This window comes from Euprymna scolopes, chromosome 38 (assembly GCF_053919585.1).
Source record: "Euprymna scolopes isolate OS-2025 chromosome 38, ASM5391958v1, whole genome shotgun sequence".
In the NCBI taxonomy this organism is placed as follows: domain Eukaryota; kingdom Metazoa; phylum Mollusca; class Cephalopoda; order Sepiida; family Sepiolidae; genus Euprymna; species Euprymna scolopes.
In genome coordinates, this window is record NC_136519.1 from 8,108,565 (window position 1) to 8,129,846 (window position 21,282).

Genomic DNA, 21,282 nt, shown 5'->3' on the forward strand with positions numbered 1-21,282 from the left:
TTTTTTTGTCATAATTAAAAAAACTTATGTTTCTGAACAATAACAAAAACATATACTTTATCGTCATAAGTCACTAGCCGAACGTTTTGTTTATGGAATTTAATTAAAATAATTTAACAATGCTAAAGTTTATCCAACCGAAAAAAATAAAAGTTTCCGTCGGTCCCACACAACTAAAAATGTTTTGTACACGGTTTTATTAATTAATTTAATTAAAATAATTTAACAATGCTGAAGTTTATCCAACCGTAACCAAAGGAGAAAGCGATGAAAGAACATATGAAAGTTTGAAAAAAGCTATAGAAAATAAACTGGCATTATTTTTAAAATTGTAAATTTTCATTTTTTTTAATGACGTTCTAAAAATATTCATTAAAAAAATATCTTTCTATAACTTTTAAATAATAAAGAAAAAATAAACTCACCTAAGAACTTTGGTAAGTCCATAGTGAAACGAGTTGTTTGTTTATGTTTTTCCGTTCAGTCAGTCAGTAGTTGTGCTGCTGTGTGGCTACTGGCTAGCTGACAGTTGATAATTGGTCTCTCTGGCATTAAGTTGAAAATCTCTGTAGGTACCCCAACTTTTATTAGTGTGTGCTCCTTGATTTATGGGGCCATAAACATGACACCAACAGATTATTAAAGAGGAGATATTCCTCTACAAAACGATGCCTTTTTCGGAATTCTTACTATAAAATTTCTTTCATGTTTCTTTCACTGAAGTTTTCAAGTTGGATTTTTTTTAGAAAAACCACTTATAACCTTTTAATAACCTCACCATGTTATTAAGTGACCTTTTTTCTTTAAAATGATACCATTTTTATATACTTAGAGACTCACAATATGAAGCGCAACAAATTTGAAAAACATCAACATTTTTTTTGTGTAAAAAATAAAGCGACATTTACCAAAATTAGAGGCATAACTTGAAAAATCCTGAAAAAAAAAACTATTAAAGACACAAGAAAAAGAATTATATATCTATAAAGACAAAAGATTAAATTTTATTTAAATCAAAACCATATCAAAATAACCCAAAAAACAAACGAGATATCGCAAGTTAAAGCTAAGGGAAATTTTACTTTATTTACTAGTTTTCGCACCTAAACTAGGCCAGTTTGGGATACCTACTTTAAGAGTATATCTGAGAAAATAGACCACATCCTGTCTGCACATCCCTCGGCTAACATTCACATTTGTGGTGATTTCAATGTCCATAACGTGGAATGGCTGAAACACTCAAATAAGACAGATGACGAGGGGAGGTTCTGTCATGACTTTGCCATTGCCTATGACCTCACTCAGATTGTTCGCAAGCCCACCCGAGTGCCAGATACTACCAGTCAGTTTGCAAGCCTTATAGACCTTTTTCTCTCAACCTCCCCTGAGTTATGTTCATGCACTGTTCTTTCTCCTCTAGGATCCTCCAACCACTCCGTTGTATCAGTTAAGATAAAAATGAAATGTAATAAGTCCCCAGACGTACCCCTCCACCATACTGTATACTGATACTCCATGGCTGACTGGGATAGCTTCCGTACATTCATATCTTATCTACCGCTGCATTCCATGTTTAAAAAGGATGTGTCCTCTATAGTATCAGACCTAACCAAATGCTTAATCGTAGGCATAGACCGATTCATACCATCTAAAAAATTCCAACAAAAACCTAATAGCCAGCTATGGTTTTCCTCAGAATGTGCTGCTGCCATTGTGCACAGAAATCACTTTTTCCATAACTACCAACGTAATAGATGCACTGAGACTAAAGCTGCTTTCAGGAACGCCAGCAACCACTGTAAAAGAGTAATAAAAAATGCAAGAGAGCTATACGCCCAGTCTGTTAAATCCAAAGTAGCTGGTCAGTGGCTTGGTTCCCACCAATTTTGGGAAATAACAAATAGGATCCTGAACAGAAGTGTGTGTTCTATCCCAACCATTATCAATGGACCAGAGGTCATCTCGTCAGCATCAGACAAGGCCAAACTATTTGCAAAAAACTTTGCAGCTACTTCTACCCTAAGTGACGAAGGTCATCAACTCCCCATATTTCATCCTATAACACAAAACATGCTAGGTAATATACAAATATCTGTGGGTGAGGTTGCCAAGCTAATCAAGAACCTTGATTCCAATAAAGCAACTGGCCCTGACGGCATCCCAATTATAGTGTTAAAAAAAGCTTCAACCTGAACTTGCTCCCATACTTACAAAACTGTTTAAGCGTTGCCTTAAGAAGTGCTTTCCAACACCCTGGAAAACCTCATCAGTATGCCCTGTATTTAAGAATTCAGGTGATAAGTCATCTCCCTCTCAGTACAGACCTATAAGTCTCCTGTGTGTCACGAGTAAGTTGCTGGAATCCATATTAAATAGAGAAATAGTCAACCACCTCAGCAAAAATAACCTTCTTACTGACATGCAATATGGTTTCCGCTCTGCAAGATCTACCGCAGATGTGCTAACAGTTATATCTCATAGGATTAGCGAATCTCTCGTCAAAGGCTACCTTTCTAGGGCAATTGCACTTGACATATCAAAGGCCTTTGATAAGGTATGGCATAAAGGCCTACTTCATAAGATTTCCAGCTACGGTATAACTGGAAATGTTTTCTCCATCATTAAATCATTTCTCTCTAATAGGCTCATAAGAATAGTGGTCGATGGACAAAAATCAGAGGCCTGCAGTATTAATGCTGGAGTCCCTCAGGGATCCATCCTGGGCCCAACTCTCTTCCTGATCTACATCAATGATCTCCCTAAACACATACTTAAATCATTTGTTGACATCTATGCTGATGACACGACCATCTACGGCAACACATCAAAGGCTGTAAATGACAAAGTTTTCTCTGATTCTCTCTACTCTGATCTCGAGCGTGTAGTTCAGTGGGGGAAGACGTGGCTGGTTACCTTTAATGCATCTAAAACCAAGCTCCTATCTTTACACCATCAACGCTTTGATCCCCATTTGGCATCAATTGTAATGGATGGCTCTCGCCTAGGAGAAGCTCAATGTTTTGACAAGCTTCTGGGCTTGACCTTTACTCCTGATATGAAATGGAACACTTACATCAAGTCTGTTGCCAGGGTCGCTGGAAAGATGGTGGGTTCCTTCTATCGCTTCAGAAGATATCTCACTACTGATGCAATTCTCTATCTATATAAAAGCCAAGTACGTCCAAGGATGGAATACTGCTGCCATATCTGGGCAGGAGCTGCTAAAAACAGCCTATCTTGCCTTGACAGAGTAAAAATAGACTTCGTGGCTTAGTGGGGGATGCCCTTTTCTCTACCCTGCAACGTCTCTCCCACAGAAGAGACGTTGCGAGCCTGTCTTTGTTTTACCGTTATTTCCATGACAAGTGCTCGTCTGAGCTCCAATCTCTGGTCCCCCCCTTCCTCGCCAATTCTTTATGAAAAACACCCGTCTAGCTGGAGCCACTATCAAAAATTTTCCCCACTCTCTATCTGTGCCTAAATCAAAACGTAGATTCCATGAACACAGCTTCTTTCTTAGAATAGCGCGCCAGTGGAACTCTGTTTCGTCTGCCTGTTTCCCACCTGACTACAACTTGGATGTCTTCAAATCCAACGTAAACAAATTCCTGATGAACCGTCCCCTTAAGTAGACACTTTATGAAATCTCAACACTAACGTACAACGTACTGTACATGCAATAACCCTTATCCCTGAGTGGCTTCCGGGCCTTGATAAGTGGTGACCTCCTTGTAAAAAAAAAGAAATAAAGAGAAATAAGGAGAGTTGTCTTCCTTTGATAAAAATGATACTCATCTCCTTTTGATCAAAATAAGTGGATTTTTATTTTGCTATTTAATGTTTCATTCAAATTTGTTTGTTTTAAATGTTTTTGTTTGTTTCTTTTATCTACTAGATCTGGCCGTCTGCTTCTTGACTTGAATGCACCGTACTTTAAAGTTTTTTTGGGTTTTTTTATTTCTCCTCAATCTGTCCTCCTCTTCTCTCACTCTTATTTTTTCTTCTCACTCTTCCTTTCCCTCTTCACTCATTCTTTTTCTTCCTCCCTCCTCCTCTGCACTCTTTTGTATCCCCCCCACCCCATCTTAACTGCATTCCTTCTCCTTCTCGTTACTTTCTTCCTTTTCTTCCTTGCTTTCCTCATTTTCATCCTCTTCGATCATTTTTTTTTAATCTTTTTCAGATAAAAAAAGTTGTGCAACAATTGGAAAACTCGCCAGAATTTTTACATTGTGTAAGTAAATTATTCCTTTCAATTATTGTGTAAGTAAATTATTCCTTTCAACAAATCTGCAACATTTTAAATTCAAAATTGCTGAACTTTTTAAGTTTGAATTAAATTATTTCCTGCTTTAACATCTTGGATCATTAAAAAAGCTGTGAATGGTGCAGTTTCAACAGTTTTGTTCATTTTTTTAACACATTGCCTTGATGAATTAAAAATATCAAAGAATGAATGATTATTTCTATCATAGTGTCAGAAATGCTAAATGTTAAACAAAAGGTGGAGGAGTTGGCTGAAAAATATCTAATTTGATTGTTGAAAAAAATGTTCAGTCCTAATGCACCATCTTACAGATGGGGCTCAGTCATCTAAAAAAAAAAATAAATAAATAAACTCCAAAGTCGATTTTAAAACCCTGACTCTGACAATAAACCGATAACTTTGACTAAATCTTTAAATTCTGCATAAAAATGTTTTTTGACATTATTAATCTATTTTTTATTTCTGGATCTCAATTGATCGAATTTAAATTTCCATGAAATAATTCCCATTTAGATTTTTTTTTTTTGTTGTTTGCTTGCAGTATTTAGATAAATTATTCCAGAAAGATCCTCAACTTGGGCAAGAGTATCATGCCCTGCAGATCAAGTTGTATGCCGAATATGACAGAGAAAAGTTGCTTCCCCTTTTGAAGAACAGTACTCATTGCCCTTTGCAAAAAGCCCTTGAAGAATGCAGGATACGAAAGTTCTTACCGGAGCAAGTTTTCCTTTTAAGTAAGTTCAATGTTACACCCATTAGAAACAAACTAGTTCACCATGAAACCTATATATATATATATATATATATATATGTAATGACTAACTTATTGCTACTTATCTTTGGATGGGGTTTGACCTTGATAAGGTTGATGGAAGTTGAGCGATGATTGTTGGAATGGAGTATGAATTCGAATACTTGTAAGGATAGTTCATAAAAGGAATCTATTGACATTAGCTATTCATTTTGCACACACCTACTACTGGGGAATACCGACTGAACTGCTCAGGTTATTTTTACAGGCCAGAGTGCTCTTCAAACCCCACTCTCTGACCCTTGTGTCACGTTATCCCGCCATAGAAAGGTGATAAATATTGTGATTTTAAGTCAAATTTTGTGCGTGTTGTTTATGTCGACATTCACATTTCTAGATTGGGGGAGAAAGAAAGGCAATTTCACTTCATGTGTCAACAAATAAGCCATAAAATTTATTTAAAAAAAATTTTTTTCATCAATATTTTTGATGAACAATGAATTGTAAATAAAAGCAATTGACTGAGGCGTCCTATTATTTATGGACAAAGACAATTGTGTTATGCAGTCACAGGTGTTTCTTATTGACTTCAAACAAATAGTTTTAATAAATGATTGGAATTCCTGGTAAATATGTTTGGAAGGTTAGTGTTTGGTTTAGTGTACAATGGATTATTCAGCATTTATCTCCCCTTTCTGGCCCCTTTTGTTTCGGGTATTCTTTCTGGTTCAACACCAGCTCGGGTTTTTCCAGTGACCGTCCCTGATTTATTGTAACACGGCACTATAACATAGTTTTCTATCCTTTTAAACGTCTCTACATTCTTTGGCCATCATCAGTAAAGATTTTTGCCTTTCTTCTGTCTACTTTTCATCAATGGCTGCATTATTTTTTTGTGTTATTTTATCTGAACAAACATTACTTTTTTGCCACATGTGAAATCTCCATCTAAACTTTTTGTAATTATACTGTTACATAGAATTTTTTTTTTTTCTTTCTAGGAATATTTTTTTATGCCTAAATGCTTTCACTTCTGTAAGTTCATCAAGTCTTTGACTGTCATTCATGTGTTAGCAACCTCATTGTCTTCATTTTGTATTTACGTGTTTTGGAAACACGTTTTTATGCCTTTTCAGCTTTACTTTTGTCAGTGAGGAATAAACCTGTGCCTAAAGTATATCATGCCTCCAAGTTTTGATTCTCGATAAGTTTATGCTGTCTGAGAGTTTCAAATTCTCTGCAAAACACATGCATCCTAAAAATAATATCGTTAAAGTTAGGGTTGTTAATAGATTGCATGAATACAAGAGGATTCTGATGGCCAAATCCGATGTGGGGGAGAGATTTTGTCTTGATCATCCAGAACAGGATCAGCTTAACCAATAATAAGCTTTCTCATGCAAATACGTATTTAAAATGTTATTTAGAAATGAACTTTTTTTTTATTGCGTCCTGTGTTTTGTTGCTTGATGGCTACATGTTATGATGGCCCATTTGCAATAAATATACACGGGTTGTGTGATGGAAATTGATTGGCTCGTTATTAGAGATACAAGACTTCCAGTAAAGGTTAGAATCACTTATTTTGTTGTGCTCTAGTGGAAATAGTCATGGAAAATAAGTGGGAGGATAGTTTAAAAAGTACAGCCAACTTCAAACATTAAACAGTCGAGATGAAAAACCACCTGAAGGGAGATAGGGATAAGTCGTTAAAGAAAATATCGAATGAAATTTTGAATAAAATAAAATACGCATCAAGTGCGCTTGAAAGTCAAATCACAACGTAATATTAGGAAAATAAACAAATATTTTACTTGTTTGAAATTTATCACAAATATATTTCAGAGGTATACTCCATCTTCAGTGTGTTGTTTTGTTTCTTTTTTTTCCCCTTTTCTTCTTCCTTGCCATGTTGTAAATTTGAAGAATGAAGTCTGTAAAGAGTCGCGCATTGTATCTAGTGGTTGTATTTTGAAATGTTTGAACTGTGCGTAGGCAACACGAGAATAACATCAAGAATGAGAGTCCTTATAGAAACGTTTTAATTTGAATAAAATAAAATATGCATCAAGTGATACATATTTTATTCAAACACTGAAATATATTTGTGATAAATTTCAAACAAGTAAAATATTTGTTCATTTTCATAATATTATTTGGCTTTCAAACGCACTTGATGCATATTTTATTTTATTCAAACACTGAAATATATTTGTGATAAATTTCAAACAAGTAAAATATTTGTTCATTTTCATAATATTATTTGGCTTTCAAACGCACTTGATGCATATTTTATTTAAATTAAAACGTTTCTATATGAACTCTCATCCTTGATGAAATTATGAACCTTGACACAACTGAATCGTTCTATTATTTATAGACAAACCAAAACAATTGTGTTTTTGGTATAAAGTTGATGACAAATATTTTTTATATGCAAAAAAAAAGAAGCATTATTTATCTTATTTCTCATTTCCGTTGTATTTATCCCAAATGAAATTTCGAAATTCTTGTCCATAATTTTCCTTATATAAAAAAAAAAGAAAGAAAAATCTGTATGATGTATGTACCCATCATGGAACGAAATATCATATTCCAAAAATCACTTAACTTGATAAAGTAGTTTATTTTTATAAAGAAAATTATTTTAAAGTGATTAATGGGAATTTGTAGGCATTACAAAATAAATCTTGTAAGTTTAGATCATTGTTGAATTATCTCCTTTTGTTTCTATTTTAAATTGGTGGAGAAAAACAGTCTCTCTTTGGTTACTCATAAAATTTGATTTTCTTATTTAAAAAAAATTATTGATTAATTTATGTGATTTTTGGAATATGATATTTTGGTTTTGTCTTTTCATACAGATTTTAAAAAAATGTTATTATCGGAGAAATTGAAAAACGCCTTACGAATGAATAAGGGAAGATAGTTAACATGAAAAAGGAGAGAAAATAGAATTGTTAAGCATCGTTCAATTTATTTCTGATTTTGCATGTTTCGATTTGAAGTAATAGATAAGAACAAAGGATTTTAGTCTGAAACAATTGAAAATTTGATCGCTACGCTTACCTAGAGCTAAACAAAACTTCCATGAGCAAAGTTTATTTCCTAAAATTAGTTTATGGAATACTGCTTCTCAGCTAGATATAACATGGTCATTTTCAAGTCCAATGTAAACAAATTCTTGTTAAGCCACTCTCTTAAATCATCACATTCTGCCCAATCACAACCATCATCTCACCGCCCACTTGATACTAATTTAACTGTTATCCTTGAGTAACATTTAGGCCTTGGTAAGTGGTGATGCTTTAGCACAAAAAAAATGTATTAAAAGTCCCTAAATCGGTTAAAAAAAAAAGTTTTAATTTTGATTTTTTTTTATATTTATTCCACCGTCAGTAAAGTTATTTTATTATTAGCGTATATAATGATTTTCTTGCTGTGTTTTGTGCTTTTTTTTTTTTTTTTTTTAGAAGAAAAAAATGAGCGAAATAAATCTATACATCTATAAAAGTGAAATTGTCTGCCTGTGTGTTTTCCTACCAAACTACTCTGTCAGTGTTCAGTCTACAGACTCAAGATTTGACATAAGGAGTATTGAGATTTGGAAAAATCTTTTTAATTGCTTTTCGGCCAAAAATTTGGCTGTCAAGGGGTCAAAGTTACACGATCTGACCATTGAAAACTCTACCAAACTCCTCCGCCAATTTTGGGTCTAAATGCTTGCAATTTTAGATGTAGGTTCAAACTTTTTAATTTGATTTGAGCCCAAAACAAATGTTATGGGGTCAAAATTGGGGTCAAAGTTAAAAACAATTTGACCTCTGCAGTCTCTACTAAATTACTCAGCCAATTTTTGGTCTAAACATTTGAAATTTTACATAAAATGTATTCAGACATAGAGCAAGCTTTTTAATTAATCGGTTTTTGGCAAAAAATTTGGCTGCCAAGGGGTCAACGTTCAAAAGATTTGACCGTTGTAGTCTCTAACAAACTATTCAGCCAATTTTGGATCTAAACATTTGAAATTTTACATTTTTAGGTTATTCAGACATGCAGCAAGCTTTTTAATCAATTTTTGGGCGAAAATTTTGCCGCCAAGAGGTCACAATTGTCATGTCATAGTAATGAACATATTTAAAAATTACGAAAAACGATAAGGTAGAAAAAAATTATTATAGAAAATATTTTTGGGTGAAAATTAACGAAAATAAAATGTTTGGCTAAAAAATCACTGAAGAATTCCAAGGGGAGGTAAATATTGTGTAACTATTGCCATTTTTTTTTTTTTTTTTAAATAAATTATGCGTTAACAATCATAAATAGGAGCTACTTGCCTTGTTTTAGCATAACTGAGTTACTTCTTTTATTATGTCACGTGTTTCCAAGAAATATGGCAAGTGTTTTTTTTTTTTTGTTTTTTTTTGTTTACGTAATGCAGTCATATTTAAGTACTTCTGACATGCCAGTTAAATAGATATCATTGCTTTTGTTGAAACTGACACAAAAAGTCAGAAGATATCATTTTTTTTTTAAATTTTTTAATCAATTTTTTTCTTTTTCTGAATTTCACTATTATAGTATAGTTGTACCAATTTTTTTATTCATTATCATCTTTCCAGGAAAATAAAATTTGTTGTAAATCCATTAAAAAAATGTGTTGTAAATCCATTAAAAAAATGTGTTGTAAATCCATTAAAAAAATGTGTTGTAAATCCATTAAAAAAATGTGTTGTAAATCCATTAAAAAAATGTGTTGTAAATTCCATTAAAAAAATGTGTTGTAAATTCCATTAAAAAAATGTGTTGTAAATTCCATTAAAAAAATGTGTTGTAAATTCCATTAAAAAAAATGTGTTGTAAATCCATTAAAAAAAATGTGTTGTAAATCCATTAAAAAAAATGTGTTGTAAATAAAATTGAAAAATGTATGAAATTCCAAATATGTGATTGGTTTTTGCATCGCACAAAATGAAATGTTTTATTTTATTCTTCTTTGCTCGCAGACAAAATGGGTGATACGAAAGGTGCTCTGAAAGTCATAATGGAAGAACTCGACAACGTCCAGAAAGCCATCGATTTTTGCAAAGAACAAAACGACAAAGAGTTGTGGGATGACCTCATCAATTTTTCCATCGACAAACCAGGTAACGTCCTTATTGCTTCACGTCTTCTTTCTTTCTTCAGAATTCACACTCCCTTATATTAAAAAACAAAAATATTAAAAAATTTTATGGAGTACGTACCCATGATGAAACAAAAATATCATATTCTAAAAATCATATTATTTAACAAAGTAGTTTTTTTTTTTCTTTTAAAGAGAATCGTTTTGAAACGGTTTTAAAGGATTAATGGGAAATTTAAGGCATTACGAGGCTGATCTTACAAGTTTTAATTATTGAGTTATCTCCCCTTGTTTCTTTAAGATGGCGATACAAGAAAGTCTTTTCTCGCTTAATTGTAAAATTTGATTTTCTTGGTTAAAAATAAAACTACTTGATCGATATATTTATTTGTGGATTGTTATCCTCATCTTAATTGTTGTTTCATCACGTTTCGGCCAACTATTCCTCTGGCCTTCTTCAGGTGGCTGTTAACTATGACAGGATTAAGAAGGCCAGAGGAATAGTTGGCCGAAACGTGGTGAAACAACACCTACGAAGATGAGGATAACAATCTACAAATAAACAAATAAATAAAATTGCTCATCTCAAAAGGATTTCAAAAAAAAAAAAATATATAATACTTGATCAATATATGATGTTTGGAATATGATTCTTTTATTCCTTTTCATGGATACGTACATCATATGGATTTTTTTGTTGTTGTTTTTTAATTTAGAAGAAATTCTGGACAAGCACCCGACTTTCTCACATGCAATCGGGTATAAGAAGGAAGCTTAGAGAAAACCAAAGTTTCTCTCCATCATATGAATTTGAAACGTGAATGTGAAAAGTGGTTGTTCCTATTGTTACAGGTTTCAGACCATTTGTCAATAGAGATTAAGTGTGGGTTTTGACAAGGGTCATACTGAGTGCATGTCATAATAATGCCGAGGGTCATACTGAGTGCATGTCATAATAATGCCGAGGGTCATACTGAGTGCATGTCATAATAATGACGAGGGTCATACTGAGTGCATGTCATAATAATGACGAGGGTCATACTGAGTGCAGGTCATAATAACACAGATTGTCAAAACAATCATTCCCAGTGTTGAATCAAGGATGACATGCGGACGTTAAATAAGTTTGACACAACATGTAACAGTGCGTATGAGTATGCAGGAAATATCAGCAGCAGCTGTAAGATAGCTGGCTTGCAAGAATATTAACAGCAACAGCTGAAAAAAAAGCACATATTTAAAGTAGGATGTGAACACAAGCTTGCATGACAAACAAAAGAAAAAAAGGACACCACGTGGTTGGCAGAAGAAAAAGTGGAGTTGAAAAAGATGGACTTGTAAGATTGAAGATGACAAATGATCATTTATGGCCAATGTGTAGTGGAGCAGAAAGAAAAATGCGTATCAGGGGAGATGAACATGTGACCCCGCAATGGCAGCAAGAGACTTTTTAAGCTGGTGTCAACACTGTGGGGTTTTGTTAAAGACAAAATGAACAGTTACGAAAAAAACGAGAAGTATCATTTGGAAAGTAACGGTAATAAATGCCTTTTGCTAAAACAGAAAGAAAAGCCGAGTCAGATTTATTTTTGTTTGGTTGTTCCTTTTTGATGGTGCCGGACAGCGTGGAAGTCAGAGAGGAGTTTGAATTGTAACAACCACGATTCAAGCGTAACGACTATGTTACAAACAGAAATAGGAATCAAGATAAGAGAAAACAAAGATTTTCAAATCAGTTTGTGAAAGTTGAACGGTAAAATTCAGTTGTAAAAATTCAACTCTTCTGGAGGTTGAGGGTTCAATCCTTAGTGTAGGCGATATTCAGAATACAATTGCAAATTCCTTAGGACTTGACTGACAGAACAAGAGCATGCTACCCCCGTAGATTAAATAAAGGATTGTTTGAAATCATGTAAATTCCATAGTTCGACAAAATACACCAGAAAAAGGTCGAAGGTCACATCAACTGAAGCACTAAAATAGCAAGATGAGAATTGTAGTCGTAAGAATCGAAATGCTGTGCTGTGAATATAAAATGTTATCTCAACAATTCAGAAACGTGATGACAAGGAATGTTTGAGATGCTGCCTTACAAACAACAATAGTTGGAGGGGGGGTAAAAAGATTTTGTATGATGTTATGTGAGCAAGAAAAGTCTGCAAATGACATTGTTCTTTATGTTCATGTGGATAAGGCAAAGTTTATGACTTTCAGTGCGGAGGGGGAGATCAAAGTTCCAGATGAGACAACACTAAAAGAAGTCACAGTTTGCATACCTGGGCAGCAACGTAGGTTCCGTGTAGAGAGATATCGAAATTTGCATCACAAATGGATGCATTTGATAAGCTGCGGTCGGTATGGACTTCAAGACTAACTGACAAACTGAAAAGGCAGTTCTTCAGAGCAGTGGTGAAGTCTGTCCTTGCTTATGGTGTTACAACCTGAACAATCACCAAAAGATTGGAAAGAAAGCTAGACAGTACATACACCTGTATGCTATGAACATTGTTAAATATATCTTGGCAAGATCATTCCACAAAGCAGCAACTTTATGGCAACCTACCTGCCATATCTATTACCATCAGAAAGCGACGTCTATGATTTGCCTGTCACTGCCAAAGGAGCACACAAGAGCTGGTGAGAAATGTATTGCTTTGGACTCTACGGCACGGGCGCACGAGTATAGGATGACCTAGATCCATGTACATCCAGTAAATTGCACGTGATGTCAATTGCGATCCTAAAGATCTGAGGCAGCTGATGAAAGACTGGGAAATCTGGAGAGAGTCGCAGAACTTTCTCTATTGCCAAGGAGTCTGACCAGATAGATAGATAGTACAACAAAAACAAAAATGATTTGGTTGGGATAAAATCATCTGAAAATATTAGCATTTAATTTCTTTGTTTTTTTTACCAAAGCTGATATTTCTTCTAAATATAATAATAATTTTCCTTCTTCTCTGTAGGTTTGATTACTGGTTTGCTACAAGATATTGGGACACACGTTGACCCCATAATTCTCATTCAGCAAATCAAAAAAGGAATGGAAATTCCAAAATTACGGGATTCTCTCGTCAAAATTCTTCAGGATTATCAGTTGCAGGTAGAAATTTCTCTATTGCTAAAAACTTATAATTTTTAAACAATTTTATTTGAAAGTTTTTACTTCAGTAAATTTTTATTTTATTTTTTTTTTTTTATTTTGATTCTTTGGATTATTATTCTCATATGTTCTAACGGCTGTATTCATTGGGAAAGCAAAAAACATTTTTCACTATTTGCCAATAGCATCCAGTGTGAATGCACTTGAAAACGGTCGGAGGTGATATTAGCCGAAACGTTGTGAAAAAAACAATCAAGATGAGAATAATAGTCCAAACAATCCAAATAATAAAATAATTATCAAACCTCATCTAAAAAATATACAAACATCATATCAAAAAAATTTGATTATGATTTTTTTTAATCTTCATTTCTTTTGCAGATTGCGTTGCGTGAAGGTTGCCGAAAAATTTTGGTGAAAGATTATTTTAGTCTGTTGACCAAACAGGTTCGGACCCAGCAAAGCGGACATTTTGTGGATGGTGCGTAACTGACAAATCTTCATGTAATTTTCTAGCATTTACTTCGAATTTAAACCATTTTTGAAACCCAAAATACAGAAAATTGTTTAGAAAAAACTTTGATGTATGTACCTGTCATAAAACAAAAATGTCATATTCCAAAAATCATGAAGTAAACTTTAACTACGAAAATCAAATTTTATAACAAATGGCATGTTTTATAGACAAGGGGGAGACAATTCAGTTTGAATTATTGAGATCGAAATCAGCTTTGTAATGGCTACAATGTACCATTAAAATCACTAAATCAAAAAAAAATGATTTTCTATATTTTTTAAATATAAAAAATATTTAATCAATTTACGTGACTTTTTGGAATATGACATTCGTTCTCTGATGGGTATGTACATCATAAAGATTTTTGTAATTTATTTTTTCTTAAATAGGTTTAATTGTAAATCAACACCAATTTTTGAAGCAAAATGAACGATCGTATTTGATACATTTTCGCACTTGACTTCTTTGCGGTTATATCCACATTTTTGTTTTAATTTTTCTGTTATCGCATTCTCCGTATATAAAGGTGTAACATGCTGAACCCAAAAGGTAATGTGAAGGATGGGGGGGCTGAAATTAGATGTGCCAAGAATATGGAGAGAAAAGAAAGGTCACCGACCTGTATAGAATAACACTAAAATAATCAGTGCATGTGCAACGTTACTGACCTCTTCAGTTGACGATTGGTCCTTTTTTGTACAGAATAACAATTATTTGTTGAAAGATTCACAAATCTTTTACTTAAGATCCAAATGTTCGTGTCTGGATGGCAATATTAGTAACGTCTGGTCAATTTTGGGGTTTGGCAATTTCAACCCGAAATTAAGGATCAGTCTCTCAACATCAAGCATTCAATGGGAAGAACAGTATCCAGGAGGAGAGGTGGGGCACCCAGCGTTGTCCGGTCATAAAATACGGTTAAATATAATATATATTATGATTGTCAATTTCAAAAACGGGACTTGGGTGCCATCTTATCGTGTCAGTAAAAGGAAAAACAAAATGCAACGTGTAATTTAACGTTTAATACCTATCGTATTTCTAAACGTTAATAATAAAGAAGAATTCTACATGCATTTTAATATGATGTTATGTGTATTTTAAGGCCGGGCAACACCAAGCAGCTTGCTAGTATATATATATATATATATATATATATATAAAATTTAAAATGTTTTCTCATAATATTGTTTTTATTACAGTTACTCAAACGTGCGCATTTTGTGAAGAACCCTTGATAGAAAGTGGTGAGTTTACATTTCTTTTTTTCTAAAATTTAGCCGTCATGCTTTGCCTTGTCCAACAGCAGCAGCAGCAGCACATTCTTTTGGTCAAAATAGCCGCAACATATTTGGTAGTCAAAGGATTTGGAATCACATGAAGTTTTGTTGTTGAATCGTGTAACTATGAAAACAACTGAATTCACTCTAGCAGGTTGAAAGATTTATCCTGAAAAGGACAGTTTATTACATGCAGCAGTTAAGATTTGTCAGTGCTGGTCCACAGTTCAACCTAAATTTAAAAAAAAAAAAAAAAAAAAAAAAAAACTAACAAAATGGAGCAAAAATCTACTCATCACAAAATGAAAATGTCATATTCCAAAAATCACATAAATTGATAAAGTAATATTTCTTAAATAAACTAATTAACTGATTTTAAGCAATTAATGTGAAGTCCTTATCATTACAAGTCTGATCTCACAAGTTTGAATTATTGTGCAGTTATCTGCCGATTTTTTTTTTTTTTCTTCTTCAAGATGGTAACACGAGACTATGTCTCTTTGCTTACCCATAAAATTGGATCTTTTTAGTTAAAATAAAACTACTTGATCAATTTACATGATTTTTGGAAGATAACACTTATTCTATGACGGCTGTGCTACATCATATTTTTCTGTATTTTTGTTTTTTTAATTAAGTTGAATTATGGACAAAAAGTCATTTGTCCTCATGAACCACTGGAGTTAATTACATTTTATTTTGTGATGTTTTCTTTTTTGTTTTTTTAATTCACATCAAACAAGGCATATTACTACTTGGACGTAAGGGACTATTATTTGGGATCATATCTACAGGGACACTATATAAGGAGTTTAGCAGCAAGATGTTTGTTCACATTACATTTAAATTTCAACACATTAGTACAGTCAGAAGCAGGAGACCGAAGAAATTCCAAAGCCTAATAGTTCAAGGGAAGAAACTATTAAAGTAGAAAGCTTTCTGATATCCAGGGACTTCTACAGTGAAGGGGTGGAATTATGCTGTTTGTTGGATTAGTCGGACGTATTCATGCTGAGGAATCATAAATGTTACGAGTTTATCAGAGCCCATTCCATTAAAGCACTTGTAAAACGGGTACACAGATGCAACATTGCGGTAATGGGATGGGTTGAGCTTGGAGACCTGTTAGATTGGAGACTTTTTTTAAACTCTGTCCAAGAGCATGAGACTGATCTGTTGGCGAGTAGAATCCTGCTGGCGAGTAGAAGCCCACAGAAAAGTTGGTGGTCTAGAATAAACCTGCTTTTTTATTGGCCTCTATATGATCTCTTAATCTTTTCTCATCACTCGTATTAACAAACCAAATCAAAAATACGTTATCAGATGAATCTGCTTATCCTTCAGCTAACATTCACGTATGTGGAGACTTCAATGTTCACAACGTCGAATGGTTGACCCACTCAAACAAGACCGATGATGAGGGGAGGTTCTGTCATGATTTCTCCATTGCCTATGACCTCACTCAGATTGTTCAGGAACCCACCCGTGTGCCCGACAATGACGGCCAGTATGCGAGCCTACTAGACCTTTTTCTCACAACTTGCCCTGAACTATGTTCAGTTTCTGTTCTGTCGCCTCTTGGATCTTCCAAGCACTCTGTTGTATCAATTAAGATAAAAATGAAATGTAATAAGTCCCCAGACGTACCTCTCCATCGTACAGTATATCGATACACTAAGGCTGACTGGGATAGCTTCCGTACATTTATATCTGATCTACCTCTGCATTCCATGTTTAAAAAGGATGTGTCCTCTATAGTATTAGACCTGACTGAATGGTTAATTGTAGGTATTGACCATTTCATACCCTCTAAAAAGTTTCAGCAAAAACCTAACAGCCAGCCATGGTTCTCTCCAGAATGTGCTGCTGCCATTGCGCACAGAAATCACTTTTTCCACTGCTTCAAACGTAATAGATGTATGGAAACTAAAGCCGTTTTCAGGTCTGCCAGCAACCATTGTAAGAAAGTAATAAGGAACGCAAGAGAGTTGTATGCTCAATCTGTTAAGTCCAAAGTAGCTGAGCAGCGGCTTGGTTCCCACCAGTTTTGGCAAATAGCAAACAGAATCCTGAACAGAAGCGTGTGCTCCATCCCAACTATTATCAATGGACCTGAGGTAATCTCGTCAGCATCAGACAAAGCCAAACTCTTTGTCAAGAACTTTGCAGCTAATTCTACCCTTTGCGACCAAGGCCGCCAACCCCCAATATTTCCTCCTGTATCAGAAAACACGCTATGTGATATACGTATATCTGTACGTGATGTTGCCAAGCTAATCAAAAACCTTGATTCCAGTAAAGCAACTGGCCCTGACGGTATTCCAATTATAGTAATCAAAAAACTTCAACCTGAACTAGCGCCCATACTTACAAAACTGTTTAAACGTTGTCTTAAGGAGAATAGTTTCCCATCTCCCTGGAAAATCTCATCAGTATGCCCTGTATTTAAGAATTCAGGTGATCGCTCATCCCCCTCTCAGTACAGGCCAATAAGTCTCCTGTGCGTCATGAGTAAGTTGCTAGAATCTGTGTTAAATACAGAAGTAATCAACCATCTCAACAAAAATAACCTTCTTAGTGACACTCAATATGGTTTCCGTTCTGCTAGATCTACAGCAGATGTGCTTACAGTTATATCACATAGGATTAGCAAATCTCTCGACGATGGCAATCTTTCTAGGGCAATTGCTCTTGACATATCTAAAGGCTTTGATAGGGTGTGGCATAAAGGTTTACTTCATAAGATCGCTAGCTATGGTATAGCTGGAAAAGTCTTCTCAATTATTAAATCATTTCTTTCTGATAGGTTCATAAGAGTAGTAGTTGAGGGGCAAAAATCAGAAGCTCACAGTATTAATGCCGGTGTCCCTCAGGGATCCATCCTGGGCCCAACTCTTTTCCTGATCTACATTAATGATCTTCCAAATCACATCCTTACATCATTTGTAGACATTTATGCTGACGACACTACCATTTATGGTAGCACATCTAAGACAGTAAACGACCAAGTTCTCTCCAATTCTCTCTCCTCTGATCTTGAGCACGTAGTACAATGGGGAAAAGAGTGGCTAGTTACTTTTGATGCATCTAAAACCAAGCTTCTCTCTTTACATCATCAACATTCTAATCCACATTTGGCATCAATTGAAATGAATAGCTCTCGTCTTCAGGAGGCCTCAAGTTTTGACAAGCTTCTTGGCTTGACCATTACTCCTGATCTTAAATGGAACACGTACATCAAATCTGTTGCCAAGGCCGCTGGAAAAATGGTCGGATCTTTCTATCGATCCGGTAAATATCTCACTGCTGATGCTATTCTCTATCTATATAAGAGCCAGGTACGTCCAAGGATGGAATACTGTTGCCACATCTGGGCAGGAGCTGCTAGAAAGGACTTGTCCTGCCTTGAAAGAGTTCAAAATAGCTTCAATCTATGGTCCCCCCCCTCGCCAAACTTTCACAAGAAACACTCGTCTAACTGTAAACACTATCAATAATTCCCGCCACTCTTTATCTGTGCCTAAACCTAATCGTAGATTCCATGAACAAAGCTTCTTTCTTAGAACTGCACGCCTGTGGAATTGTCTTCCGTTTTCCTGCTTTCCGGCTGACTACAATATGGTTGTGTTCAAGTCTAAAGTAAATAAGTTCTTGATGAGCCGTTCCATATAAGTTATCAAATTTACCAAATTTTCATTACTAATGATTACTATATTGTCCAATTTCTACTGTACACTCTTTAACCCTTATCCTTGAGTGGCCTCTGGGCCTTGATAATGTGGTGATGCCTATGTAAAAAAAAAAAAAAAAAAAGAAAACATAATTTTCAAAACCTGTAGACATTTGTTAATTATTGACCTTCTGTCTGAACTCCTGCCTCGACCTTCTGCAACCTCCACCTTTTCATGGTTATATATTCTCTTGCTTGTCCATAAATGCCTCAAGACATTCAAGATTTTTCTTTCTTTTCTATTTCAGACCAACGACAACTTCGCGACAGTTATGTCTTTTTTTGCCATCATTCATTTCATCGGGATTGTGTAGAAGCAAATTCTATGGTCAGTTTTGTTTTTATTTTTTGTTGTTTTGTTTTTTGTTTTTTTTTGATAAATTAAAAATCTGTATTCCTTTTAAATCGCTTTTTTTTTTTTTTTATACGTAAATTTCTTAATTTTGTAAATTAAAATGTTTTAAATAAGGATTGATAATTTGTATTCTTAGAACAATTACTCCATATCTTGGCAACGCTTTGACTAGAGTAACTTCCGACTTTCTTTAAGAGCATATTTAAAAATTATAATTGAACTTGGGAATATTTTCTTGACCTCTGAAACCTGGACAGAATTTCAAACTGAACACTTTATTTAATTCACTTGGGTAGATTGTTCCCATTTCCTCAGACCTGATAGAAGTGTAAATTTATGTTATCCTTTGTTATAAATAAGAATTCAATTGTCAATAAAAACTGATTACTAACTAACACTTTTAGCCATTATGCCACAGTTCCACCTGGACAATTCTAGGTTGATTTTTGGGAACCTTAAACTTAATTTTATCAAGATGTTTAGTATTACAGCTTATTACTATATCGCCTCATCGTTTTCTTTCAAGTTCATAAGTTTGTCTATAATGTTTCCAGGTTAAAAAAAAATCCGCTTCAAGAAGGTTCATAGTTACATTGTTCAAAACATTCGGAACAGACGAACCAAGAATAATTCAATGAACATATGCGTTCCAGTTTGCAATATCATTTTCATTGCTAATGTTGGATATTTGGCAGGTGCCCCTGTGAAGAGAGGCATTCAATGGGTGGCACACACACAAATTAATTCCATTTGAGGAATGCGAGGCTTTCCACCATTGTCTATTGAAATTCATAATTTGATCAGAAATATGTGAGAGAAATATCGGTCAAAAAAGTAGAAAAATAGACTGTGGGAAATATTAAACATTCCAAAATGAAAGAATGTTTATCGAAATCGACAACAGAAGGAGTCGATCACAGATCGAGAATAAACTGACATTTTCTTCACTGCCAAATATCCACACCCCTGCCACGTGCCTACACTGATGCCCTACCTGTTATACTAAATCAAAAACGACATTGAGAATAAACAAAATATTTTTATAACCCAGCTGGTTGTGTTTTATTTGCTGCCAAGTGTATATATCAAAACAATGACAAATTTTGATTTTAGAAATTCTACCAACTGAAAAGCACATTGAACGATCAGTCACAGTGAAAATATAACTTGATTGTCGTCTAATTTTAGATGCTGTGTTCATCGATAAGTCTGTTGCTGCAGTTTTTTATTCAGCATTTTAATGTTTTTTTAATTTTATTATTTCTGTCTTTTCTTTTTTTTAACAGGACAGTTGCATGATTTGCAAGACATTGTCAAAATAAGACGAAAGGGCTTCCCGGGAATTTATTGATTACATATCCTTCCATCAATCCTTCTTGTTTCTTCCGAGGAGGAGGAAGATGTTCACACTCGTCCAGATGAAGTCAAATTGAAAAGCAAAAGAATTTCTACAAACATGCACAATGCTTTTGTTTTGCAAGTTCAAAGCTTGCCATGTACATCAGATTTACTTAAAATGCATCGAGCCAAAACAATTTAAAGAGAAAAATAATTTAAAAAAAACAAAAAAAAAACAGAAAAAATTACTAATGTTTAAAAATATTTTTTAAAAAATTTAAAAAAAAAAAAAAAAAAGAAAAAACTTTTCAGTCTCTTCAGTAATTTTTGGTTGATACATTTCTCATCTGCTTTATTTATGTCGAATAATTGGGTCGTCAAAAGTGATGAACACTTTTTTTTTTTTCTTTCATCCGATTAAAGAGACTGGATATAACAGCACAAAAAAATTTTCAATTTTATTTCTGAGTATAAAATCCAACAAAAATAAAAAATAAGAATTTGATAAATAAAATAAATTAAAAAATTATTATTTTTATTTTTTTTTATTTTATAATTGATTTACGTCTGCATAAAAATGTTGGTACGTTTAGTGCGTTTAACTAATTGCTATTTCAGTTCTGATTGTATTAATTACTTGTTTTGATCAAATTATTGTTCTCATCTTTAGTGTTATTTGTACAATGGTTTGGTCGGTGTAGCTTCAGACCTTCGTCAGGCATACTGGTTGCTATCTTGGAAAAGAAAGAAAAATTACTGGTTCTGTAGATGGTTTCGTATTCTTGGAGTTTTTTTGTTTTGTTTTTTTTTTTTGTC

At 34.0% G+C, this 21,282-nt stretch overlaps 1 protein-coding gene across 6 annotated transcripts in view; it reads left to right on the top strand.

Annotated features, from left to right (window-relative positions):
• The window catches only part of LOC145263058 (vacuolar protein sorting-associated protein 41 homolog), a 411,356-nt gene extending 390,361 nt beyond the window's left edge, over window positions 1-20,995 (top strand). For 5 of the 6 annotated variants that reach the window (XM_080119904.1, XM_080119909.1, XM_080119906.1 and 2 more), the window contains 8 exons: window positions 4,184-4,234; window positions 4,809-5,001; window positions 10,025-10,165; window positions 13,110-13,246; window positions 13,628-13,727; window positions 14,966-15,010; window positions 19,022-19,101; window positions 20,415-20,770. In XM_080119904.1, coding sequence (XP_079976030.1) covers window positions 4,184-4,234; window positions 4,809-5,001; window positions 10,025-10,165; window positions 13,110-13,246; window positions 13,628-13,727; window positions 14,966-15,010; window positions 19,022-19,101; window positions 20,415-20,450 — 783 coding nt within the window. In that variant the 3' untranslated portion in view covers window positions 20,451-20,770. Of the gene's footprint in view, window positions 1-4,183; window positions 4,235-4,808; window positions 5,002-10,024; window positions 10,166-13,109; window positions 13,247-13,627; window positions 13,728-14,965; window positions 15,011-19,021; window positions 19,102-20,414 lie in introns of all 6 variants that reach the window. The other variant, XM_080119907.1, reaches the window with a different exon arrangement.
• Window positions 20,996-21,282: the final 287 nt, after the last annotated feature.